The sequence below is a fragment of the Crocodylus siamensis genome, chromosome 3 (assembly GCF_052110815.1).
Source record: "Crocodylus siamensis isolate JL-2025a chromosome 3, ASM5211081v1, whole genome shotgun sequence".
Lineage (NCBI taxonomy): Eukaryota > Metazoa > Chordata > Crocodylia > Crocodylidae > Crocodylus > Crocodylus siamensis.
In genome coordinates, this window is record NC_143397.1 from 174,427,564 (window position 1) to 174,448,366 (window position 20,803).

Genomic DNA, 20,803 nt, shown 5'->3' on the forward strand with positions numbered 1-20,803 from the left:
TGTTGAGGTGGGCCACTAATTATTAAAGGTTTCTTAAATCCATTTGATGTCCTGTTTTCTTTCCCCCATGAATAAACTTTGTTATAGTTTAATATGGCTTGACACAGGAACACACAGGCAAAATTTATTTTCCCACATTTTTGGGTAGGGGCTGAGCCAGGAAAATAAATTTGTGTTAAAAACTCCTGAACTGAGCTTGGCCCTTAGCTACTACAGTCCTGTGTCTGGCAAAATGGTTATATTTTACTAACATTTTATTTTTACTAACCACCTCTTATGACCCAATGGCACCCTGGCCTGGCTATCCCCTGTGAACCCCATTTGTTCCTGTTCTATGCACTGATGTGCCTCTCTACCACACCCCTACAAATGGAGCCTCCTCTGAAAGACCTGGCAAGGGACAATTTTAGAGTTTCTAATTCATTGAATGGAGGCTGCAGTGGTGGCGGGAGAGAGCAGCCTTCTGCATGTATCACATGCAGAATAGTGCAGACAGCTAGGGGATTTCTTGGCCCTTAGTAAAATAGGGAATGCAGAATCTGGGGCGGATCTGATGGCTAAGCTGTAACAGGAGATCAGTATGCCTTTAGAAGAACCTAGAGTGGATTGCAGGCTGCATATAATCTGTTTGGGGGTTGGATTCACTCCATGGGCCAGAGGTTACTGACTCCTGGCCTAAGCAAATAATTCAAGAGACCATGTGGTGTGGTGTGACCAAGACTAACTTGTGCGTGACATGCAAGTCATGTTCTTTCCTTTTTTCTTTTTAGTGGTCAGGTTGGCTCCCGAAGTCCTTCTATGATCAGCAATGACTCAGAAACATTAGAAGAATGTATGGTATGTTCAGATATGAAGAGAGACACTTTATTTGGCCCATGTGGACATATTGCCACCTGTTCTCTGTGTTCCCCAAGGGTCAAGAAATGCCTCATCTGTAAAGAACAAGTTCAGTCCAGAACAAAGGTACTTAACACTTTTTTAATTTTGATAATTACTATATTCTTTTTGCTATTTAATGAGTTTCCTGAGCATTGATCATGAAAGAGAAAGGATGTACTAACATTTGCAGCTGATATTCTTTGTTTTACATCTGTCTTGTCTCTGGCTGAGGCAAAGCTCAGTGTCTTGTGTGGCACATCTCCTTTTTGCCATGTGTAAATGATAGAGGTTCAGCAAAGGTTAGAGACGAGATTTATCCATGTTAGGCAGATGACTGAAACTTTATAAGCTGTACTTACAACGGTATATAGGTTGGAAGGTCACAGCCGCACCAAATTGTCAAACGTCTTCCCTATTTTCACTGCTTACATTCAGGATATCTTAAATTTCTTAGGACTTTCAAACCAGTTCTGTCATGTCCATACTTCATGTAGATCTCTGCTTGAGGCAATCCCATGTTCTTACACAAGTGTATTGCATAGCATGTGATCTCAACTGCCTTCTCTAGTGAAGTTTGACTGATGTACCAGACTTGCAGCTCTGGTACATTACCCAAACCTTGAGGGACTTGGAACACTAATCATTACTTCCATGAGTTATATCCACTAATGGAAATTTAAGCTTTTCTTTTTGCAAGGAATACCTGTCATATTTGAAATTCTGCAAATTAAAGACAAAAAAACAGTTATCATATTTCCTCAAATACAAGATGAGGTTTCCCCATCCAGTCAGCATGGGGGAGAAAGCCCCTTGTTTTACATTTTATACTTGCATACAAGGAAATTGCATTAAATATATTGTCTGTCATTAAACTGCTGCTTTTACATGCTCAGTAATGGAAACCAAGTACGAAGTTGATTAGATGTAGCCAACACTGAGCATGACTATAAAGTACATGGGTCATATTAGGAAAACATGCTGATGGGAACTTACCACAAGAATAGGTTAGTGCAGTCCGTGGTTGGACCCAGAGGGTAGTAACTGACGGAAGCCAATCATCTTTCCTGCCAAGGCAGGGGGTCGGACTAGACGATCTTCCTAGGTCCCTTCCGACTCTAGCTACTATGAAACTATGAAACTATCATGGTGCCCTGTGACCAGTGGGGTCCCCCAAGGCTATGTCTTCGGACCCATATTGTTGAACATCTTCATTAATGATGTGGACATTGGAGTCGGAAGCGGACTGGCCAAGTTCACCGATGACACCAGACTTTGGGGTAAAGCATCCACACCTCAAGACAGGCAGGCAATCCAGGCTGACCTGGACAGGCTCAGCAAATGGGTGGACAAGAACCTGATGGTGTTTAACACCGATTAATGCAAGGTTCTCCACCTTGGGAGGAAAAACCTGCAGCATCCTTATAGGCTCGGCAGTGCTACGCTGGCTAGCACTACGGAAGAAAGAGACTTGGGGGTCATTGATCACAAGATGAACATGAGCCTGCAATGCGATGCTGCGGCTAGTAAAGCAACCAAAACGCTGGCTTGCATCCATAGGTGCTTCTCAGGCAAATCCCAGGATGTCATTCTCCCCTTGTACTCAGCCTTGGTGAGGCTGCAGCTGGAGTACTGCATCCAGTTTTGGGCTCCACAATACAAAAAGGATGTGGAGAAGCTTGAGAGTCCACAAACGAGCCACGCACATGATCAGAGGTCAAGAAAACAGATCTTACGATGACAGGCTGAGAGCCATGGGGATCTTTAGCCTGGAAAAGTGCAGGCTCAGGAGTGATCTGATGGTCACCTATAAGTTAATCGGGGTGACCACCAGTATCTGGGGAACGTTTGTTCACCACAGCACCCCATGGGATGATGTGGTCAAACGGTTATAAACTACTGCAAGACTGTTTCAGGCTGGACATAAGGAAGAATTGCTTTACTGTCCAAGCCCCCAGGGTCTGGAACAACCTGCCATCAGAGGTGGTTCAAGCACCTACACTGAACACCTTCAGGAATAAATTTGATGCTTATCTTGCTGGGATCCTATGACCCCAGCTGACTTCCTGCGCTTCAGGCGGGTGGCTGGACTCGATGATCTTCCAAGATCCCTTCCAGCCCTAATGTCTATGAAATCTATGAAATATGGTAGTGCCCATTAAGTGGTCCCTCAATGCTGACTCTTTCAAGTCATGGTGAGCCACTGCATTGCTTACTTTTTTACTTTCTCTTTATTCCCACTGCTGAGCTGCACCTTTCTTTCCCCTTGCCAATAATTTTTGCTTCTTCACCCACCTTAAACATCACCAAACAGGGGGGCCCAAAACAGTTCACCCAGAATCTTTCTGTTGCCTTTTCTCTCAGCCTGTCGCATATAATTAGTGTGGTCCTACCTTCCATGAGGTGAAGCTGGACCAGGTGCCCTGCACCTCATCTCCATATAAATTTTGGAGGATCCCAGGTTTTGTGACAAGAACACCCGTTTCTAGTCATGAGTGCTGGGCTAATTAGCACATGGATACTGAGCAGTGCTGAACTACAGGTGCACCATGACTTGAAATGCTGTTGACTCTGCTGGGGCCCAGTCCAGTGAACTATATGATAAATCATGAATCTTTTGGCTTTGGACTAATATCATACATAGTTTGTACTATATAGAAGAAGTAGGTACTAATGTGCTACTGAAAAGCGTTTATGGAGTACCTGTGCTAAAACCTGCAGCAGTTTCAGAAAAAGTAAAATGCATCCATTCTAGGTTAAATAACTCCATAGTACTATATGCAAATTGATATAGGCATGTTTATTTCAAAGTCAGTTTTTTCAAGTTTGCTTCTCACTTCCATGTGCTAAGGGAGAGCAGGATCTGACAGTATGGATCAGGGGAAAAAGCTGCAAGAGGAAATAGTGTGTGGGGGGGTGGAACAGAGGGCAGAGGGGCTACCTGACTCCCTCAGATTTATTTTTCCTACTGATGCAGTGGGAGTTTGACAATTTCACAAACTTACAATAGGTTACTAGTAACCCTGAAGGAAAAACAAAGACGACGGATTATCCCAGAGAGATTCCTTATCTAACTTGTTCTTAAAACCCTACCTTCCTCAGTGTCTCTAGTTAACCTGTTTTAGTATTTAAATTATCCCCAGTATCTACATCGCTTTAGCTGTCAATTAAGTAGATTACTACTTATCCTAACTTACCCCTCTGAACCTGGAAATAAGCCTTTTGTATATGGTGGGATTTATGGCTTTCCTCAGATCGTTACAGACCACTACATCTCTCGTTTGACTTGACTGTTAACCATTGTGTATTGCGTGTAGCTTTTCAAACAGTTTGCAAAGCTATCTTATGGTAATGTGATTATAAACTATAGTTACATGGCTTGATCATGAGACTGGCATATTGGAACCATGTTAGAAACTTAGCAAAATTGAACCTAAATTTTCTTTTTTTGTCATAGAAGGTAATTAGATTGGCTTGACATAATACTATTCTTAACACCTGCATGCTAGCTGTTTCTTACCATTTAGGTGCTTACAGATTTGTTTAGCAATAAACGTTATTATCTTTTGTGGTGTTGAAGTTAGGCTGACTGAGGTATATTGTCTTTTTAAAAAAAATGTATATCATTGCCCTTCTCCCCTTTGGAGGTTTACATTGTCTTCCATGAGTTCTCAAAGATGATTGTTAATGGTTCAGAGATTGGTTTGGTTGCATGTCCAAGCACTGTAGGGTGAAATCACTCTCTGCTGACTTTGATGTATCTAACTTTCTCTAAATATTTTTAAACTTGTTCTTTCTCTAATCTGAAGCTCTTGTTTTTCTCTGATCGGAAGTTGTAATCCTATTATCCCCAGTTAAATTTTGAATATGTTTAATTGCTTGTGCTTTTGTGAACCCTGAAATAAGGAAGGCATCAAGTACTTCAGACTTCTCCATTTAATGGTTATTTGTGGCTGCTTGCAGATGCACAAAACCCCCCCAACAATCCACTCTTTACTTTAAACTTGGCACACTCCCATGTCGAGGAAAGCTCATGCCCAAAAGAGGCAGTGGGTTAGCTCTGCAGTGTCTGTATAGATCAGGCTCTTTAATGGGGCTTTTTTGGTGTTTTATATAGTTTCTGATTGACTCAGCTTTAGATAAAAGTGTCAAAAAAGCCCCACTAAGTGTACAACCTATACAGATGCTGCACAGCTGGGTTGAACTAACGCACTGCTTCTTCCGGTAAAGCAAGGGGTTTTTTTTTTCTCCACATCTGCAAGCAGCCTGTATTTCTCCATTCTTAAGTAATAGGCCTATACTTTCTTCTGTATTTATAGAATTGGGTTTTTTTTGCTGTCTTATGTATTTGAAGAAATGTTTTTTGCATGTTCCTGGATAGCTATAACTCATTTTGTACTTTCAGTCTCTCTTGATTTTTGCCCCTGCACTTCTACAATTTCTTTAAACTAATAGTCATTGATTCCTTAGTCACTCCACACTTTACCTCTTCTAGTAGCTCCATGCCTGAGGTACTAGAAAAAGCACATTAGTTTATTTTAATGTGTATTAGCTGAAGAGCACTTGTGACACTTTAATGCACGTTACAGCGCAAGTGTAGACACAGCTTTGGAGTCTGATCTTAAATACCTATTATCCACCTGGTAATTTTCCTTTACTTTCTGAAACAGTTGTGCTCAGTACATCCTAAGAACTTATTTGATACACACTTTATTCTGTCATGTTGCTTTTCCAGTTGAGATTGAGTGGGTCAAATTCCTCATTACCACCAGGTCCTGTCCTTTAAATGTTTCCTATAATTATTCAAAATACCTCATTCACCTGTAATTTTGGTGGTTTGTTGCAGTGGTTCCCAACCTTTTTAGATTGCAGACTGGCAAACCATGGACTGGAAGTGACCGTGGACCGGCAAACTGCGGACTAACAAACTGCAGTCCAGAAGTGACCAGCGTACTGTGGAGCCCGTAGTTTTTCATACTCGGTATAAAAAAGGGTTGTCAGCTAGTCCGCAGTATACCGGTCACTTCTGGTCTGGCAGCCAACCCTCTTGTGGACTGGCAGCCAACTCTTCGTGGCCCGATACTAGGCTGCAACCTGGGAGTTGGGAACCTCTGGTCTATTGTAAACTCCTACCATGAGACGGCTCCATGTATCTTTTTATCTTTACCTAGGGGCATTCAGCCATTCTGGTTCTCACCTCTTCCTGAACTATAGAACAAATGTGTGTGTTTTGATGTAAATATTAAATATTTTGTTAAACATAGCTTACAACTTAATTTTACTAAACCAGTGATTTCCAAACTGTAGCTCACAGAGAGCTACTGTGATATGCTTCACAGAAGTGTTATATGAATGGAAGAAGAGGTGGCCAAGGAAAGCATGGTTGTATTGTAATTGGTCCATGTATCCAGTCCTTTGATGCATTCCTTCCTCTGAAAATAAATTTAAACCTTTTTAGTGATTACTGCTGAGGAAGATTTTAATAAATTGAGCCATTTTATTTTAACAGAAATATATATGCATGCATCAGTACTGTTTCCATCTGTTTCCTAGCTGATGCTCATGACCCGAATTCCCATGTAAGCAATATTGTAAAGAATGCAAACATTCCTGATAAAGATTACTGGTAGAGATAACTGTAACTTTTCATTTAAGTCATACTTTGAGATGGTGAATCAGCTAACAGGAAGGAGCATTTTAAAGCCTCTGCCTTGATAAAGGAAGTAAGCAAATTACAATAAGTGCAGTAAATATGGGAGATGAATCTTTTATGTATTCTCTGTTCTTCTTTACAGATTGAAGAATGTGTAGTCTGTTCAGACAAAAAGGCAGCAGTACTCTTCCAACCTTGTGGTCACATGTGTGCTTGTGAGAGTAAGTAGACCTAGCAGGTTCCAGAAAAAAAAGATCTTGCAGCAAAGAATTCCTATTAAAAATAGTTGCTAAAAACTAACTAGTAAATGACTTAATAATAGAATAAATTACAAATTTGGTTTTGCTTCCAGTGCAGTAAAACCACCTATCCGTAAGCGAATTTAGATAACTACAGCTCTGTTCATTGCCCTGCAAGTTATTAATTAGGAAATTCATATATTTCACATACCTGTGCCACATGTTTCTGACTAGGTTTTTTATTATAAACCATATTGTCAGGGCATCCAGCAGTATAAATGCAGTTAAATAATTTTTAAATAAGTTTATAATTAAACATGTTTATGCGTTCCATTAATACTACATACCTTTGTAGCATTCCACAAGGTCTGTCATCTTTTCCCCAAAGACTTGTCAGAGTATTCTTCTGCAACACATCACTCTGCTGACTGTGATTTGTCTGGTACAGCAACTGAGAAAGATCTGGAAACCAGTCAGGGAAGTCTCTGGAGGCTTTCACTTGTTTATGTAACCAGATGAGGATGTAGAAATATTTTGTGACCAGGACTTCTGAGGCATTGCTGAAGGGTCAGGTGTCCAGAGAAGACCAATTGCTTGATGATGCTTTGGAGCTACATAAATGAGGGGAGGTAGTCTTCCTGAGAGAATGACTTGCTTTAGCTTATTAAGGAAATCCGATTAATTTTGGCCTCTCTGCTGTAGCTCAAAGACCTGATAAGTTAATCACTGCCTTTACTACCATCCTGATCTGGGCTGCTTTATTTGTCTTTAGTTGAGATATAATGGGAAAGATTTTTGGTCAACTCCCACAGTGGAGGACATCAAGCAGATGGATTACCGTGATGATTGATCATTGAAATACATTGTCACTAATTTCTAGGCTGTTATGAGGAGGATAGAGACACTGTGTATTTGAAAGGCCGTTCTTAGATTTGTTGGAAGATACAAAAAAGGAAGAGCAGTCCATTAGGACAAAGTTAATGTCCCTCTACACTTCTTAAAGACTATTTACAAGAACTCTTATACCAAACTGTGATATCCCGTTGCTACAATCATGAGGCAACATTCACTTCTTACAGAAGAATTTTACATTTTTCTGTGATGCAAACAAAGGATATAGATTTACCCTCCATCATACCTGACTTCAAAAATACTTAGTTCATGTGCTCCCAGGACAAGTGATCTTTTGACTGTAGAAACAAGCAGGTGGTTGAGAAATTCTTAAAAGCTGTCTTCCCAGATGTATATGACTTTGTATACAAGTTCTGCAGCACTGGTAAACAGTAGAAAAAACTGAAAAGCAAATGCCACTTCATCCCAATAGTGGAGTTCTTGTCCTTGTTTATTTGCAGAAAGTTGCTTTTTCAAAGTACATTAAAATAAATAAATGAAATGGATTTCCATGGAATTAAGGTTGGTCACATACAATGTGTAGTTTACAGATAAACTTTTGTGCTTTTATTACACGTATATTTACAACACAAATGGATATTGCAGAAACTGCTTTATCTAATAGGTAGATTAACTCATGGGTAGAGTAAATGTTTTAAATAAAAATGCCTAAATTTACCAGACTTCAGAATGAAGTATTTTTCTTTTTTCAGACTGTGCAAGCCTGATGAAGAAGTGTGTTCAGTGTCGTGCTGTAGTTGAGAGGAGAGTGCCTTTCATTATGTGCTGCGGTGGGAAAGGTACAGAAGATACCACTGATGATATTTGTGAGTGACTCAAAAACCCATGCTTTTTTCATCCAGCCTTCATTATCAGCCTTTGAAAAGGAGTGGAACAGCAGTTAGAAACCTATTTTGGAGTTCCCATAGCAGTTCTGCTGAGGCACGCACTCTAGATGTGGAGGATGATTCTGGTGCCCTTGCTAACTTAGTGCCCCTCTTGACCAGCCCTAGTTATACTGCTGGGTAGAATATGAGTATCTTGAACAGTCTGTAGCAGTATACTAAAGAAATATGCCAGCATACTTCACTTGTTGGTAACAGCCATGAGAACATTAGTGTAAGTCCCTAAGTGTCTGCTGGCACCTTAAGCAACAACACGGGGAAAAATTGTCAGGGAAAAGTAGCTTATAAAAATTATATTCAAATCCATTTTCTGTTTTAGGTTTGAAATTCCAGTGAAGTCATCATATATAATAGGATTATTAACTCATTTTCTTTTGAAGAGTATTATTTCTGTAATTCAGATAAATGGAAATACTTTGTGTCAACAGATTAGATTTTTGTTTTGTTAGTGCTACATAATGTGTATTTAATATTTTCTCTGAACTATAGCAAGTGGAAACATTCCAGTTTTACAGAAAGACAAGGACAACACTAATGTTAATGCAGATGTACAGAAGCTTCAACAACAGTTACAAGATATCAAAGAACAGGTAAATAAAAAAATTGGACATTACTTCTTTCTTGAACACAGAAAACATCATAAAACCTCTTGAAATTTGAAACAAAATGTCACAAACATTTCAGTTCTCTTTTTCTGTTTAACTAGAGAGTTTTGTTTTGAGTAGTAAAGAGCAGTGTTTGGCTTCTCTGACATATAAATGTTCATCAATTAATGGGCAGCCATATCTGACAAGCTGTTTATTGGAATTTTCTTCATTAGTATAACTGTATAGGCATATGCGATTCAACTGATAAATGAAGGGAGGAAAGGAATATTTTTTTTGTCTTTTGACTTGACAACATTGTATATGGTTCTTTTACAGTAAAGCTATTTTTCACCGAGTGCCATTACAATTGGATAGTCCTCTTCACAGCACAGTATTTACAGAGTCCCTGTGTAGGGGTGGTGTGCCTTCCTATACAGTACTGAACCATTTTTGCACATTTGCTGTCAGGTTGGTTGTTCAGGCTCCAACAAATATCTCATATAGGGTTGCAACAGAAAATACTGGTAGGTATGTGGATATAATTTTGAATTAGTCGTAGATAATAAGATTTTTTTAAATCTATAGTTAAGGCTTTTAAAAATCCTTGCTTGGGAAAGATAAATTTATTTAAAAAAAAATTTGGACAGATTTATACTTTCAGAAGTAATTGGGTATGGCTGTATTTACAGGTTTATCAACTAAGAGCATTGTAAGGGTCTGGACAAATTAAATGTTCTAAAACGCCACGAACAGACTACACACACTTTGAAACTAGTGTAGCTCTGCCCAATTTTCAGCCGATTTACACCGTGTAAATGAAACCATACTAGTGTAGAATGGCTTGGGTTAGGATTGGTCTCTCTGTGGCTCCTCTTTGACTTAGCTGTTTGGTCAATCAAGTCATTCCACATAGTTTTGCACCCTCTCTGAGCTAAGCTGAGCTGGCTGATCACTCCTCTGACCTCAACTGTTTCTTTTTTCTTTTTTAATCTGGCACACTCGGAATCTGTTTCTTGCTCAAGTGCTTCAAGAATTGGAGAACCTTTTCAGAAACACCCCTACCCTATGTTTCATCTATTAAGCTTTGCTATCTGGTGCTTTCCTCAAGAAGGTTGCCTCTAACCATTGTGCCTAACTCCTGGAACCAGAAGGAGACCCTCAATCTCATTTCTCTCTAGCAAGGTGAAAGTGCAGCAGGCTTTGAAAAATTCAGCACAGCCAGGGCACCTAGGATATAATTGCTGTGCAGATGGCTGCTGAGAGCCATGGGATGAGCAGCAGTGCGGGATAAAGGTGAAGGACCTCAAACGGGGATATTTGTCAGGGATGAGGCCCTCTGCTCAACTGCCAGATTTGTATACACATCTGTCTTATGGGGAGCTCAGCATGATCCTGGCAGCAGATACCAGCAGTGAGCCATAGTTCATTATTGAATCTGGCCAAAACATGGACTTAGATGTACATGAATGACATGGAGGAGCCTAAGAATGAGATGGTTCCAGAGAGGTAGGCCTTTTTTGATAATCAGGAACCCAAGCTTTTACCTCAGCTTTTCAAGGAGAGTCTGGAAGCCTTTGAGTTTGGAGGTGTCCAGTCTTGTCAAACCAAACCTCAGCTGTCCAGCCCCACTGCCAACCACCTTATCGACTTTGACAGAAAATCCCTCAGCACTGGAGACGCCAATGAAGGCGGTAAGTGAATGTGTGTTTTGTGCCAGCTCATTCATGTCACCCTTGCCTCGCTGCAGCCATCTTTCGTAAATGAGAACAAGCAAATCCCTAGAGAGGTGAGCCGCCAATAACCACATGTGAATGTCTGGCACCCTGTGTCCTACACCTATGACAGCTGAGAACTGGCAGTGGCATATCACTTTCCCTCCCCTTTTTTGGGGTGTCAAGCACAGAAGTAAGCAAGTTGTGTTCAATATCTAGCCTCTTATTGTAAGGGCACCTAAGCAGACTCACAAGTGGAATACAGATACTTAAAAGCAGCACTATTTTCTAGTGCAGCCAGTTCCATTAGCAGGTGTATGCACACCAGCACATTCAAGCACAAACGTAGTCTCCCCAAACCCTGAGTTGTGCTTACAGTCTTCCAAACCCATCTTGCTTTGATTATTGGAGGTCTTGGATCACAACAGCTTTGAGATAAAGGTGTACATAAGTGCAGGTGTAGTGCTCTGGCCAAGCTTTTATGTTGCTGGAAGAAGGTGAAGGTTTGTCAACAGTTGCTGAATAATTGGCTTTGCTTCCCACTCCTCCTAAGACCTCAATAGGTATCATCCTGGTGCATAAAAAAAGCTTATCTAGCAAGATTCTCTTTGGCTTCGAACACATACTTCTGCTGCACTTTTGTCATATTCACCAGGATTCCCTCTTCCCAAAATGGGGACTGCTTGGGAAAATCAAGAGGTATCATGCGCATGGCACTTGCATGCCCAAGAGCATTTCCCGCCCTTTCCCAGCTGCTTGCTCACACTCATGTCCTAGAAGTGTGTTCCCACTTTTTGGAAAGTGTGGAGAAACCCATGCACTCCTTTTAGGTGTCCAGCCTCAGATCAAGTTATTCAGGAAAGGTTCTGGGTATGGCATCCCACAAATTATAGGAAAGAAAAGGATTTTTGAAGCAGAGGATTGAACAGTGACCATTCAGTACATTTCTCTGCTTCCAGGGTCAGCAGCTGCAGCTCCTACAGCTTAAGGGTTGCAAGCACTGACACCCAGTACCTGGTGCACATGAGTAATGGAAGAAGAGGACAGAGGAAGAGCTCCTGGGAAGAGATTTGGTGGATTTCTCTAAAAGGTCTAGATGGAACAGTTCAAGAACCATTGCGTGCAGATTTTGCAGCAGGACATGAGCCAGGCAAGAACAGTGATGCAGAACCTGATCAAGAGGGCTCTGGTGTGACCAAGGAAGCAGTGACTGTGGTAAAAGAGACATTGGAGTTTCTCTGGGGAAGCCTCTAATTTGAGCTGTGTAAATGAAGCGCTTGATACTGGACTGCATAACCTGCCAGATGAGGAAGTTCCACTCTTGCTCCTTTGCTATGAATGTCTTCAGCAGCTGCTTTTAATGTAGGGGTCCAGTTACTCAACATGCTACAGCACCTGGTGAAAACAGATTTCTAGGGTTAATAACCATGGACAGCAGAGCCCTAGGCTGCTTTTCCCCTATCAGAGACAGGGAGAACAGCTTCTTTCCCTCCTTCGTGCCAACCTGATGCCTCTCACTCAAGTCCGTAGGGCCCTGGACCTTGCAAGGGGCAGGGGGGAGTCTTTCTTCTGAGACTGAGGATTTCTTCCTGCTGGATTTGAAGTTTCTGTGCTGTTCATAAAGTTAGGCAGTTTTCTATCTTGCACTCTGCCCTAATTCCAGTTTTTTGAAGACTCTCTGTGATTTCAGTGCATTTTGTTGTTCACGGTGTGGCTAGGTTTTTGTTTTTGCTAGATATAAGACCTTTTGCTTGTTAAAAGAGCTTTATTGATCACTAAGCACATACTTGTATTTGGCACAAGTCCAGTATAAAAGAATCACAGCAGTTCCACAGGATGGTAGTTACATAGCAGATGTCCAAATCGAATGAGTAGATTAGTAGGGCTGGACATGTACAGTATGGCACTGGCATGGTTTGGGTTCCCACTGTGGTCCACAATACTCAGCAGCACGATGCAGAAAAGCACTGATGTATCCTGGAAGGGAGAGAGAAACAATTGCACTGTGCTTCCCACTAATCACCCCCACCTGACTAGGGGGAAGGGTTGAAAGTGTCAGGAGGAAAGACTCAAAACCCTTCTTTATGGCTGTGTACTCCTTACACACAGTATTTCAGCAGCAGTTGCTCATACCACAATGGCTCAGTAATCAAATGTCACCACCCTCCAAGTCACTAGTGCTGTTCACTTCTTCACAGTTAGAGATTTTAATGTTGGTGATCTGCTTTAGCAACTGTTGGGCTAGCGTTGACACAGATTTCAAGGAAAGTGCCCTTCCTCTTCCTGAATTTCTTACACTTTTGTAGATGTCTCCCTTCTCCCATCGGTCTATACTTTTTTCCAGTAATCAGCAGTCTGTGGTTAGTTCTAGAACAGGCCATCCTCATTCGTAGCCATTTTCAGTAAAATGTGTTAGGAAGGACTGTACCATAGTTTCATAGATTTCATAGATGTTAGGGCTGGAAGGGACCTCGCGAGATAGTTGGGTGCAGCCCCCTGCCCAAAGGGCAGGAAGTCAGCTGGGTTCAGGTGACCCCAGCAACGTGAGCATCCAGGCATTTCTTGACTGTATCCAGAGTAGATGCTTGCACCACTTCTGGGAGGAGTCTATTCTAGGCTCCAGAGACTTGGAAGATAAAGAAGTTTTTCCTTATGTCCAGTCTAAAATGGTCTTCCAGCAGTTTACGACCGTTAGATCTTGTTTTCCCTTGGGGTGCCCTGGTGAACAGATGTTCTCCCAGTTCCTGATGCACATTCCTTATATACTTATAGGCTGCCACCAAGTCACCCCTGAGCCTTCTTTTTTCCAGACTGAAGAGTCCCATGCCTCAGCCTTTCCTCATAAGGCCCACTCTCTTTGACTTCTAATCAGGTGTGTGGCTCTCCTCTGGACTCTGTCAAGCTTAAATTCATAGATTGTTAGGGGCTGGAAGGGACCTTGTAGGTCATCAGGTCCAGTTCCCTTGCACAAGGGAGGAAAAGACAGCTGGGGTCAAGTAACCCCAGTGAGGTGACTGTCCAGTCTCCTTTTGAAGATTTCCAGGGAAGGTGACTCCACTACCACCAGAGGGAGTTTATTCCACAGTCTGGACACCTGGACTGTAAAGGAGTTTCTCCTATAATTGAGCCTAAAGCAACCTTCCAGGAGTTTACATCCATTGGGAGTTTACATCCATTGCTCCTGATCTTCCCCAGGGGTGCCCTGGTGAACAGCTGTTCACCAAGTTCTTGATGTACTCCCCTGATGTAGCAGTAAACCACTACCAAGTCCCCTCTCAGCCCTCTCTTTTGTAGGCTGAAGAGGCCCAAGTCCCTCAGCCTCTGCTTGTATAGCTTGTTTTGCAAGTCCCTGATCATACAGGTGTTCTCTGGACCCTCTAAGTTTTTCCATGTCCTTATTAAAATGTGGTGCCCAGAACTGGACAGCTGTGGTCTCACCAGTGTGGAGTACAGTGGGAGTATCACTTCCTCAGTTTTGCATGGAATGCAATGGTTAATGCATGCCAGTGTGTTGTTTGCCATGATGGCCACAGCATTGCCCTGCAGGCTCATGTTCATGTGATAGTCAATCACTACTCCTAGGTCCCTTTCAGCTGTGGTGCATGTCAAATTGTCGCAGCTGAGCCTGTAGGTATGTTGGGGATTGTTTGCCCCAGGATGGAGCACCTTACACTTCTGAGTGTTAAACTTCATCTGGTTCTGCTCTGCCCAGCTCTCTACCCTGTCCAGGTCTGCCTGTATCTGCACCCTATCTTCTGGCATGACCATGCTTCCCCATAACTTGGTGTTGTCCCCAAACTTGGCCAGAGAGCTTTTCACCCCCACGCCCAAATCATTGATAAAAATGTTGAAAAGCGCTGGTCCAAGCATGGACCCCTGAGGCACACCACTGGCAGCTCCTTGCCAGGACAACAGAGATCCATTCATGAGAACTCTCTGGGTTGTACCATACAGCCAGTTTTCCAACCACTGAACTGTTGAGCAGTTAAGCCAACAGTTCAATTTTTCCACAAGGATATCATGGGATACTAGATCAAAAGCCTTTTGGAAGTCTAGGTATATAATGTCAACCTTCTCTCCTGTGTCCAGGTGTCAAGAGACCTGTTCATAGGAGAAGACAAGACTGGTAAGACCAAACCTACCCGTGACAAAACCATGCTGGCTGTCGTTCAGAATCTTACCCTCAACAAGCGTATCGCACATAGGTTCTTTAATGAGTTTTTCCAGGATTTTCCTTGGGATGGAGGTTAGGCTGATTCTCTTATAGTTGCCCAGGTCCTCTCTCTTCCCCTTCTTAAAGTTGGGCACAATGTTGGCCCTCTCCCCTGTGTGCCATGATTTCTGAAAGAGTTTTGCCAGGGGTTCCGCAGTGACCTCAGCCAGCTCCATCAGCAAGAGTGAAGTCCGTATGGTCCTGCTGACTTATAAATGTCTAGCTTTTCTAATTGGTTTTGTACCAGCTCAGCATCCACAATGGGAAGGCTGTCCTTCCCACCATGCCGCCTGTGATCCTTATCTCGCTTGTCTTTCCCCTTGGTCTGGTGAAATACCGAGGCAAAGTGGGCATTCAGGAGTTCAGTTTTTTCCTGAGTGTCCATTACCAGCTGTCCCGAGGTGTTAAGCAGGGGGCCCATGCTTCCATTTGTTTTCCATCTGCTCCTTGGCTCCCTTGGCTAACTTAAACTCTATCACTGCCTTATCTTTCCTAATCATTTCCCTACAAGTGCGGACTGCTGTTGTATAGTCCTCCTTGAGGATTGTCCTTAGCTTCCACTGTATGTACGCCTCTTGTTTCTTTTTCAAGAGGACCACAATGTCCATATTGGGCCAGGAGGGCTTGCCAGCCCTTCTGGTACCATTCCTCTTCATGGGAACGATTTTCTTTTGTGCTTTGAGGATCATGTCCTTGTGGAACGACCACTTTTCATGCACCCCATTTGCCTTCCATCCCTGGTCCCACATTGCTTCTCCTACTAATGCCTTGAGCCTGTTGAAGCTTCTCCACATCCTTTCTAAAGGAAAGGAGCCCAAAATTGGATGCAGTACTCTAGCTGCGGCCTCACCAAAGCCGAGTAAAGCAGGAGGATGACTCCTTGCGTCTTGCTTGAGATGCACCAGTAGATGCAAGCCAGAGTTTTATTTGCTTTGCCAGCTGTGGCATTGCATTGGTGGCTCATGTTCATCTTTTGATTAATCATGACCCCCAAGTCTTGTGGTGCTTTCGGTCGTGGTGCTAGTGAGCACTGCTAAGCCTGTAAGTATGATGTGGGTTCTTTCTCCCACGGTGGAACACCTCACATTTAGCAGTGTTGAATGTCATCAGGTTTTGATCTGTACACCTTGCAAGCCTATCCAGGTCGGCCTGAACCCCCAGCCTACCGTCTAGCATGACTGCACTTCTCCATACTTCAGTTTAATTGTTCTCTATAAGACAATGTTCAGTGCACACCCTTAGTCCTGAACCTACATCACTGTGTCTAGCTGCGTGCTCATACAGGTGTGCATTAGGTGTTGGTAGACTTGGTGATGAAGTCTGTTTTCATTACCAGGACATGGTGGGCACTGTGAAGAGTTCAAGGCAAGAGATGTTGATGTTGGTCTGTGTGGCACAAAATGTCCATTTCAAGTCTGGCAGTTGAGGGTTTTCTGCAGCTGATAATGTGTTAATTGCATGATAAATGTAATTTCTGCCAAGAGGCCTTAGAATTCTGTTTTAAGTGTAGTGTTTCATTATTTGCTTCAACAGTTTACTCATAATATTACCTTTGGTATTTGTGTGTTCTTAATTTTTGCTTTTTTCAACAGGTATAAACCTGAGTTTCAACTCTTACTGTTACTCTGATATGCTACTGCAATAAGCTTTTGAAACTATTTCTGATGTCAGGCAGAAGTGATGTCTAATATCAGCTAAATTCCACTCATACTTCTTCAGGGATTCCCTGCATATTAGCCACTGTCATTTTCAAATAAATTGTATTTTACTGTTTTTTGTAAATTAAATCAGCCTTTTTTATTGTTTTAAATGGATTTAGTTTAATATCACATTGCATCTGTACATTTTTTGGAGGCATGTTATCAGAAATAAGGGATTGATACAGAGTCTGACTTGATACCCTTACCAGACTTTTAATGAGGGATAATGGTCAAATGGACTTTTTAACAATATTGTATGCTGGTAATAGTTTCTTGTTACAATCGCCACTTTTTGAAATTATCTTAACTTTATCTGTAGATCATTATATTACTAAGAACAGACTAGATGCCTTTCTGATGGTATTTTAAAATGAAGATATCTATCTGCTCCAAGGACAGAATTTTCATGTTACCCTTCAGCAGAAAGGAGTTAAATATCTTTTATCTATATGACATGGGATGTCAAATATAAAAAAGATTGACTTGGGACCAAAAGCAGGTTAAAGCATGTTCTGGCAAAATAATAATAAAGCTGAAATACGTACCAGTTGTTTGCTTTCCTTATTACAAAAGATGGAAAGGAGCCTTACAACTAATAAAGATAGCCTTGGAAGGCAGGCAAGAAGACTTACCACTCTTAGACTGTTATTTAAAACTGCTACTATGTGGAAGTGAGTAGACATTAAAATATCATATTAAAAATGAAACTAGCGACTTGCAGTTAATATTCACCAGTTACAGCAAGGTGGAATATGGGTTATCTGATAGCACTGCATACAGTTGAGAGAAGTCCTCGTTTTGAGGTTGGAACACTAATGTTTAACTGTGAAGTTGCAATGAAATGAGTAATCAAAATGAATTCTACCATCATTCCTTGGGCAGAATGTACATTGACGGAGTTCTATCATGTGTATATTCATTTTCAAATTATTGTTCAGAGTATTGGAGAGAAATAGATTCTAGGCTCTGACTTGTATCTTATAATTGGACTCAAACATAAGGTGCATGACTATAGCACATGCAAGAAGGATTTCAAGGCTTTTCACAGAGGACGAGATTTGGAGTGTATATTCCAAGTCATTTTCCACATGGATTTCCTTTTGCTCTATTGATTATGGATATGCAACAGAAGAAAGCTGCTTCATACTGATAGGTTATCAATGAAGAATATTCTTTTACTTGGACACTTAGTTACCACAGATAATAAGAATGCTACCTAAGTGTCCCAATAAAACAGGGGTGTCCAACCTTTTTGAATGTGGGGCTGGATCACGAACATTTTATAACCCAGTGGGCTGGTGAGCCATATTCAAAGACCTCACAGGAAGTGGTATCACATCAGGAAGTGGTGTCACATGACCTTTGACACCAATGAAATTGCAGGAAGTGACAATGAAATGGGTCTGGAAATGCGCCTAGGGAAGTTGAGTTTTTCAAAAAGTATGTACGTTTGGTATAGCTTAGGAACAGGACATCATTTTTCTGTGCAGGGGGTTGGACTAGATTAGGGCTGCCCAGCTGACTGCGTGCAGGCCACATGTGGCCTACAAAGGGCAAGGATGTCGCCCACAGTCTACATGGGGTCTGCAAGCAGTTAATATATAGGGCATGGGCCTGGGCAGCCACCTCTTCCACTGCTGTGCAAGGGGGAAAGGCCTGTGTGTGTGTGGGGGGGGGGGAGGGAGGGAAGAGTGGTCCATGTCCTGCTAATGTAGCTGGGCCTGCGGGGTGTGCAATTGCTGGAGCCGGGCTGGGTGGGAGGCAGGAGGAACCCTGCCCAGAAGCGCTCTATGTCCATCTGCCTCCTTGGAGGTTCAGGTCTTGCTAATGTAGCCTGCATGGCTGAGGATGGGGGTCTGCATGTTGCTGAAGCAGCCCTTGCAGTGAGGGGGTCCTAGGGGCCCACCCCCACAGCATGCAGCCGGTGCAACACATGCTGGTGTCATCTGGGGCCCACAGCCTCACCAGATCTGAACAGCACTGGACTAGCTTATCCTTGAGATCTCTTTCACGTCTCTGCAATATATGCCTACAATTTCTATTTAACCACAATCACCATGATCAAGTGGGGGTGGGTCCCTAGGACCTCCTCACTGCACGGGCTGCTTCAGCAGCATGCAGACCCCCATCCTCAGCCATGCAAGGTACATTAGCAGGACCTGAACCACCAAGGAGGCGGCTGGACGTAGAGTGCCTCTGGGCCAGGCTCCTCCTGCCTCCAGCCCGGCCCGGCTCTGGCAACCGTGCGCCCTGCAGCCCCAGCCTGGCCCCCAGGCACCCCCAGCTCCGTGTGGGAGCTTACCCGGTGCCTCCATCCACCATGTATGCAGGATGTGTGCCATGCTGCAGCTCTCCCGGCTGCGCGCCGGTGGCAACGGGTGGTGCCAGAGAAGTTGCAGGCGCTGTCCCCAGCTCGTTGTATGAGCCCGGCCTCATGGGGGTAAGCAGCTCCCCTCCCCTCACTACCAGCTGGAGCCTGCGGGCCGACCCTGCTGCCGCCATGGAGCAGGTGCCAGGATTCCTCGCCTGTCCCGAGTGAGGGACCTTGGGCCAGATAAAATGGCTTGGCGGGCCACGTGTTGGACAAGCCTGCAATAAAACATGAAAGTAAAGATTTAGCTTGGGTGAGGAATGGAGCGGAAGGACTGATTTAGTTGGTCCTTTGCAGAGCTTTAATAGAACATAATTTTATTAAGTTTGAGTTATCAATTTTTTCCCTTTGAGAATGAATGAAATTGGAAATGTAAGCTGCTTTGAAGAGTTCAAAATCTCACTTGAAAGTGTTTTAGTAGCTCCCTCAGTATACTGACTTCATATAAATTAAATGGTTGCATAGAATTTAGCCAAATTTAATATATGCCATCTTGTTAATACATAGAAATCATAGCTGAAAGGGACTTTGAGGGTTATCTACTCCCATATTCCTATACAAATGCAGGAATTGTTATTCCTTAACCATTCCAAGTAAATGCCTGTTTAGTCAGTGGAATTGGAGGCGTACTTAAGATGTTACATTCTGTAGTCATACTACTGTAGGTACACCTCTCTCTCTATAATGAACTTCTGTGGGAAACCTAGATTGACTTGGAGAATACATTGGAAAAGACAGTACACGGTTTAGGGGTGTTCAGAAAACATGGATTTGAAACTTAGTGTATAATATTACAGTTTTGATTTGTATGTTGTTTAAAGGATTCTACTAGTCATTGCTACAGTTGTGAATAGTGTGATACAAATGTCTTGTAAGCACATGAATAGATGGTATTGTAAATTCTATGCTTTATAAGCAGCATGTTTATTTAACAGCTCATTAATGCAATAACTCGTTTATATTTTAAGCATTTCTTAGCAGAACCTTAATGTAACCTGTGAATGAAATGTGTTTATGGTGAAGTCACAATCACCTTTATAATATGAATTTGGTATGTAGGATAGGCTGGGAGCAATGTGTACCCTATAGGAGATTCTTTTGAGCATCAGCAATCATTTTGTTTAGTGTAAAACATTAGTTTTAAAAGTTTGCTGTGGTCATGTGTATTATAGCTAGTTGAGTACAAATTAGTTAATATCCTGCATCAGTGAATATTTTCATATGAAATAGAGCAATGGCAGGACATAGGTGTAACTGTATATTGCATATCACAGTGTACTTTTCCTTAACCCTTTTTTTTTTTTGAATTTGACTCAGTTGAAAAGTTTTTGAAAATAAATGATTTAAAATGCCAGTCATTAAACAACTTATCAGGAAAAAATGAATTTCAAATATTGGCTCCAATCTGTGCTAGTCTGATGCAGCTATTATTGGGTCCTGCTAGGTCTTGTGTTTGTATGTGGAAATTTGAGATAAGTAAATATGTTGTACTTTTTAAACTAGTGGTTCTCAACCTGTTTAGAATCAGGGCAGCCCTCCTATATATAGAGGGAGACAGAGAGAGAGGCATAGACAGACAGACAGATAGAGATATAGATACAGGAGGGCTGCTCAGATAGATAGATAAAAAGAAGGAAAGAAAGAGAGAATTTTTTT

At 42.2% G+C, this 20,803-nt stretch overlaps 1 protein-coding gene and 1 long non-coding RNA gene across 3 annotated transcripts in view; both read left to right on the top strand.

Moving 5' to 3' along the window:
* The window catches only part of MIB1 (MIB E3 ubiquitin protein ligase 1), a 123,805-nt gene that overhangs the window by 97,074 nt on the left and 5,928 nt on the right, over positions 1 to 20,803 (top strand). Inside the window, exons 17-20 of one of the 2 annotated variants that reach the window (XM_090039797.1) lie at positions 771 to 963; positions 6,672 to 6,750; positions 8,373 to 8,459; positions 9,054 to 9,154. In XM_090039797.1, coding sequence (XP_089895923.1) covers positions 771 to 963; positions 6,672 to 6,750; positions 8,373 to 8,459; positions 9,054 to 9,154 — 460 coding nt within the window. Of the gene's footprint in view, positions 1 to 770; positions 964 to 6,671; positions 6,751 to 8,372; positions 8,487 to 9,053; positions 9,155 to 20,803 lie in introns of both variants that reach the window. The other variant, XM_090039796.1, reaches the window with a different exon arrangement.
* On the top strand, positions 9,161 to 16,863 carry LOC149869144 (uncharacterized). Its single transcript, XR_016441396.1, has 2 exons — positions 9,161 to 10,842; positions 11,823 to 16,863. It is a non-coding gene; the product is annotated as an uncharacterized LOC149869144 (long non-coding RNA).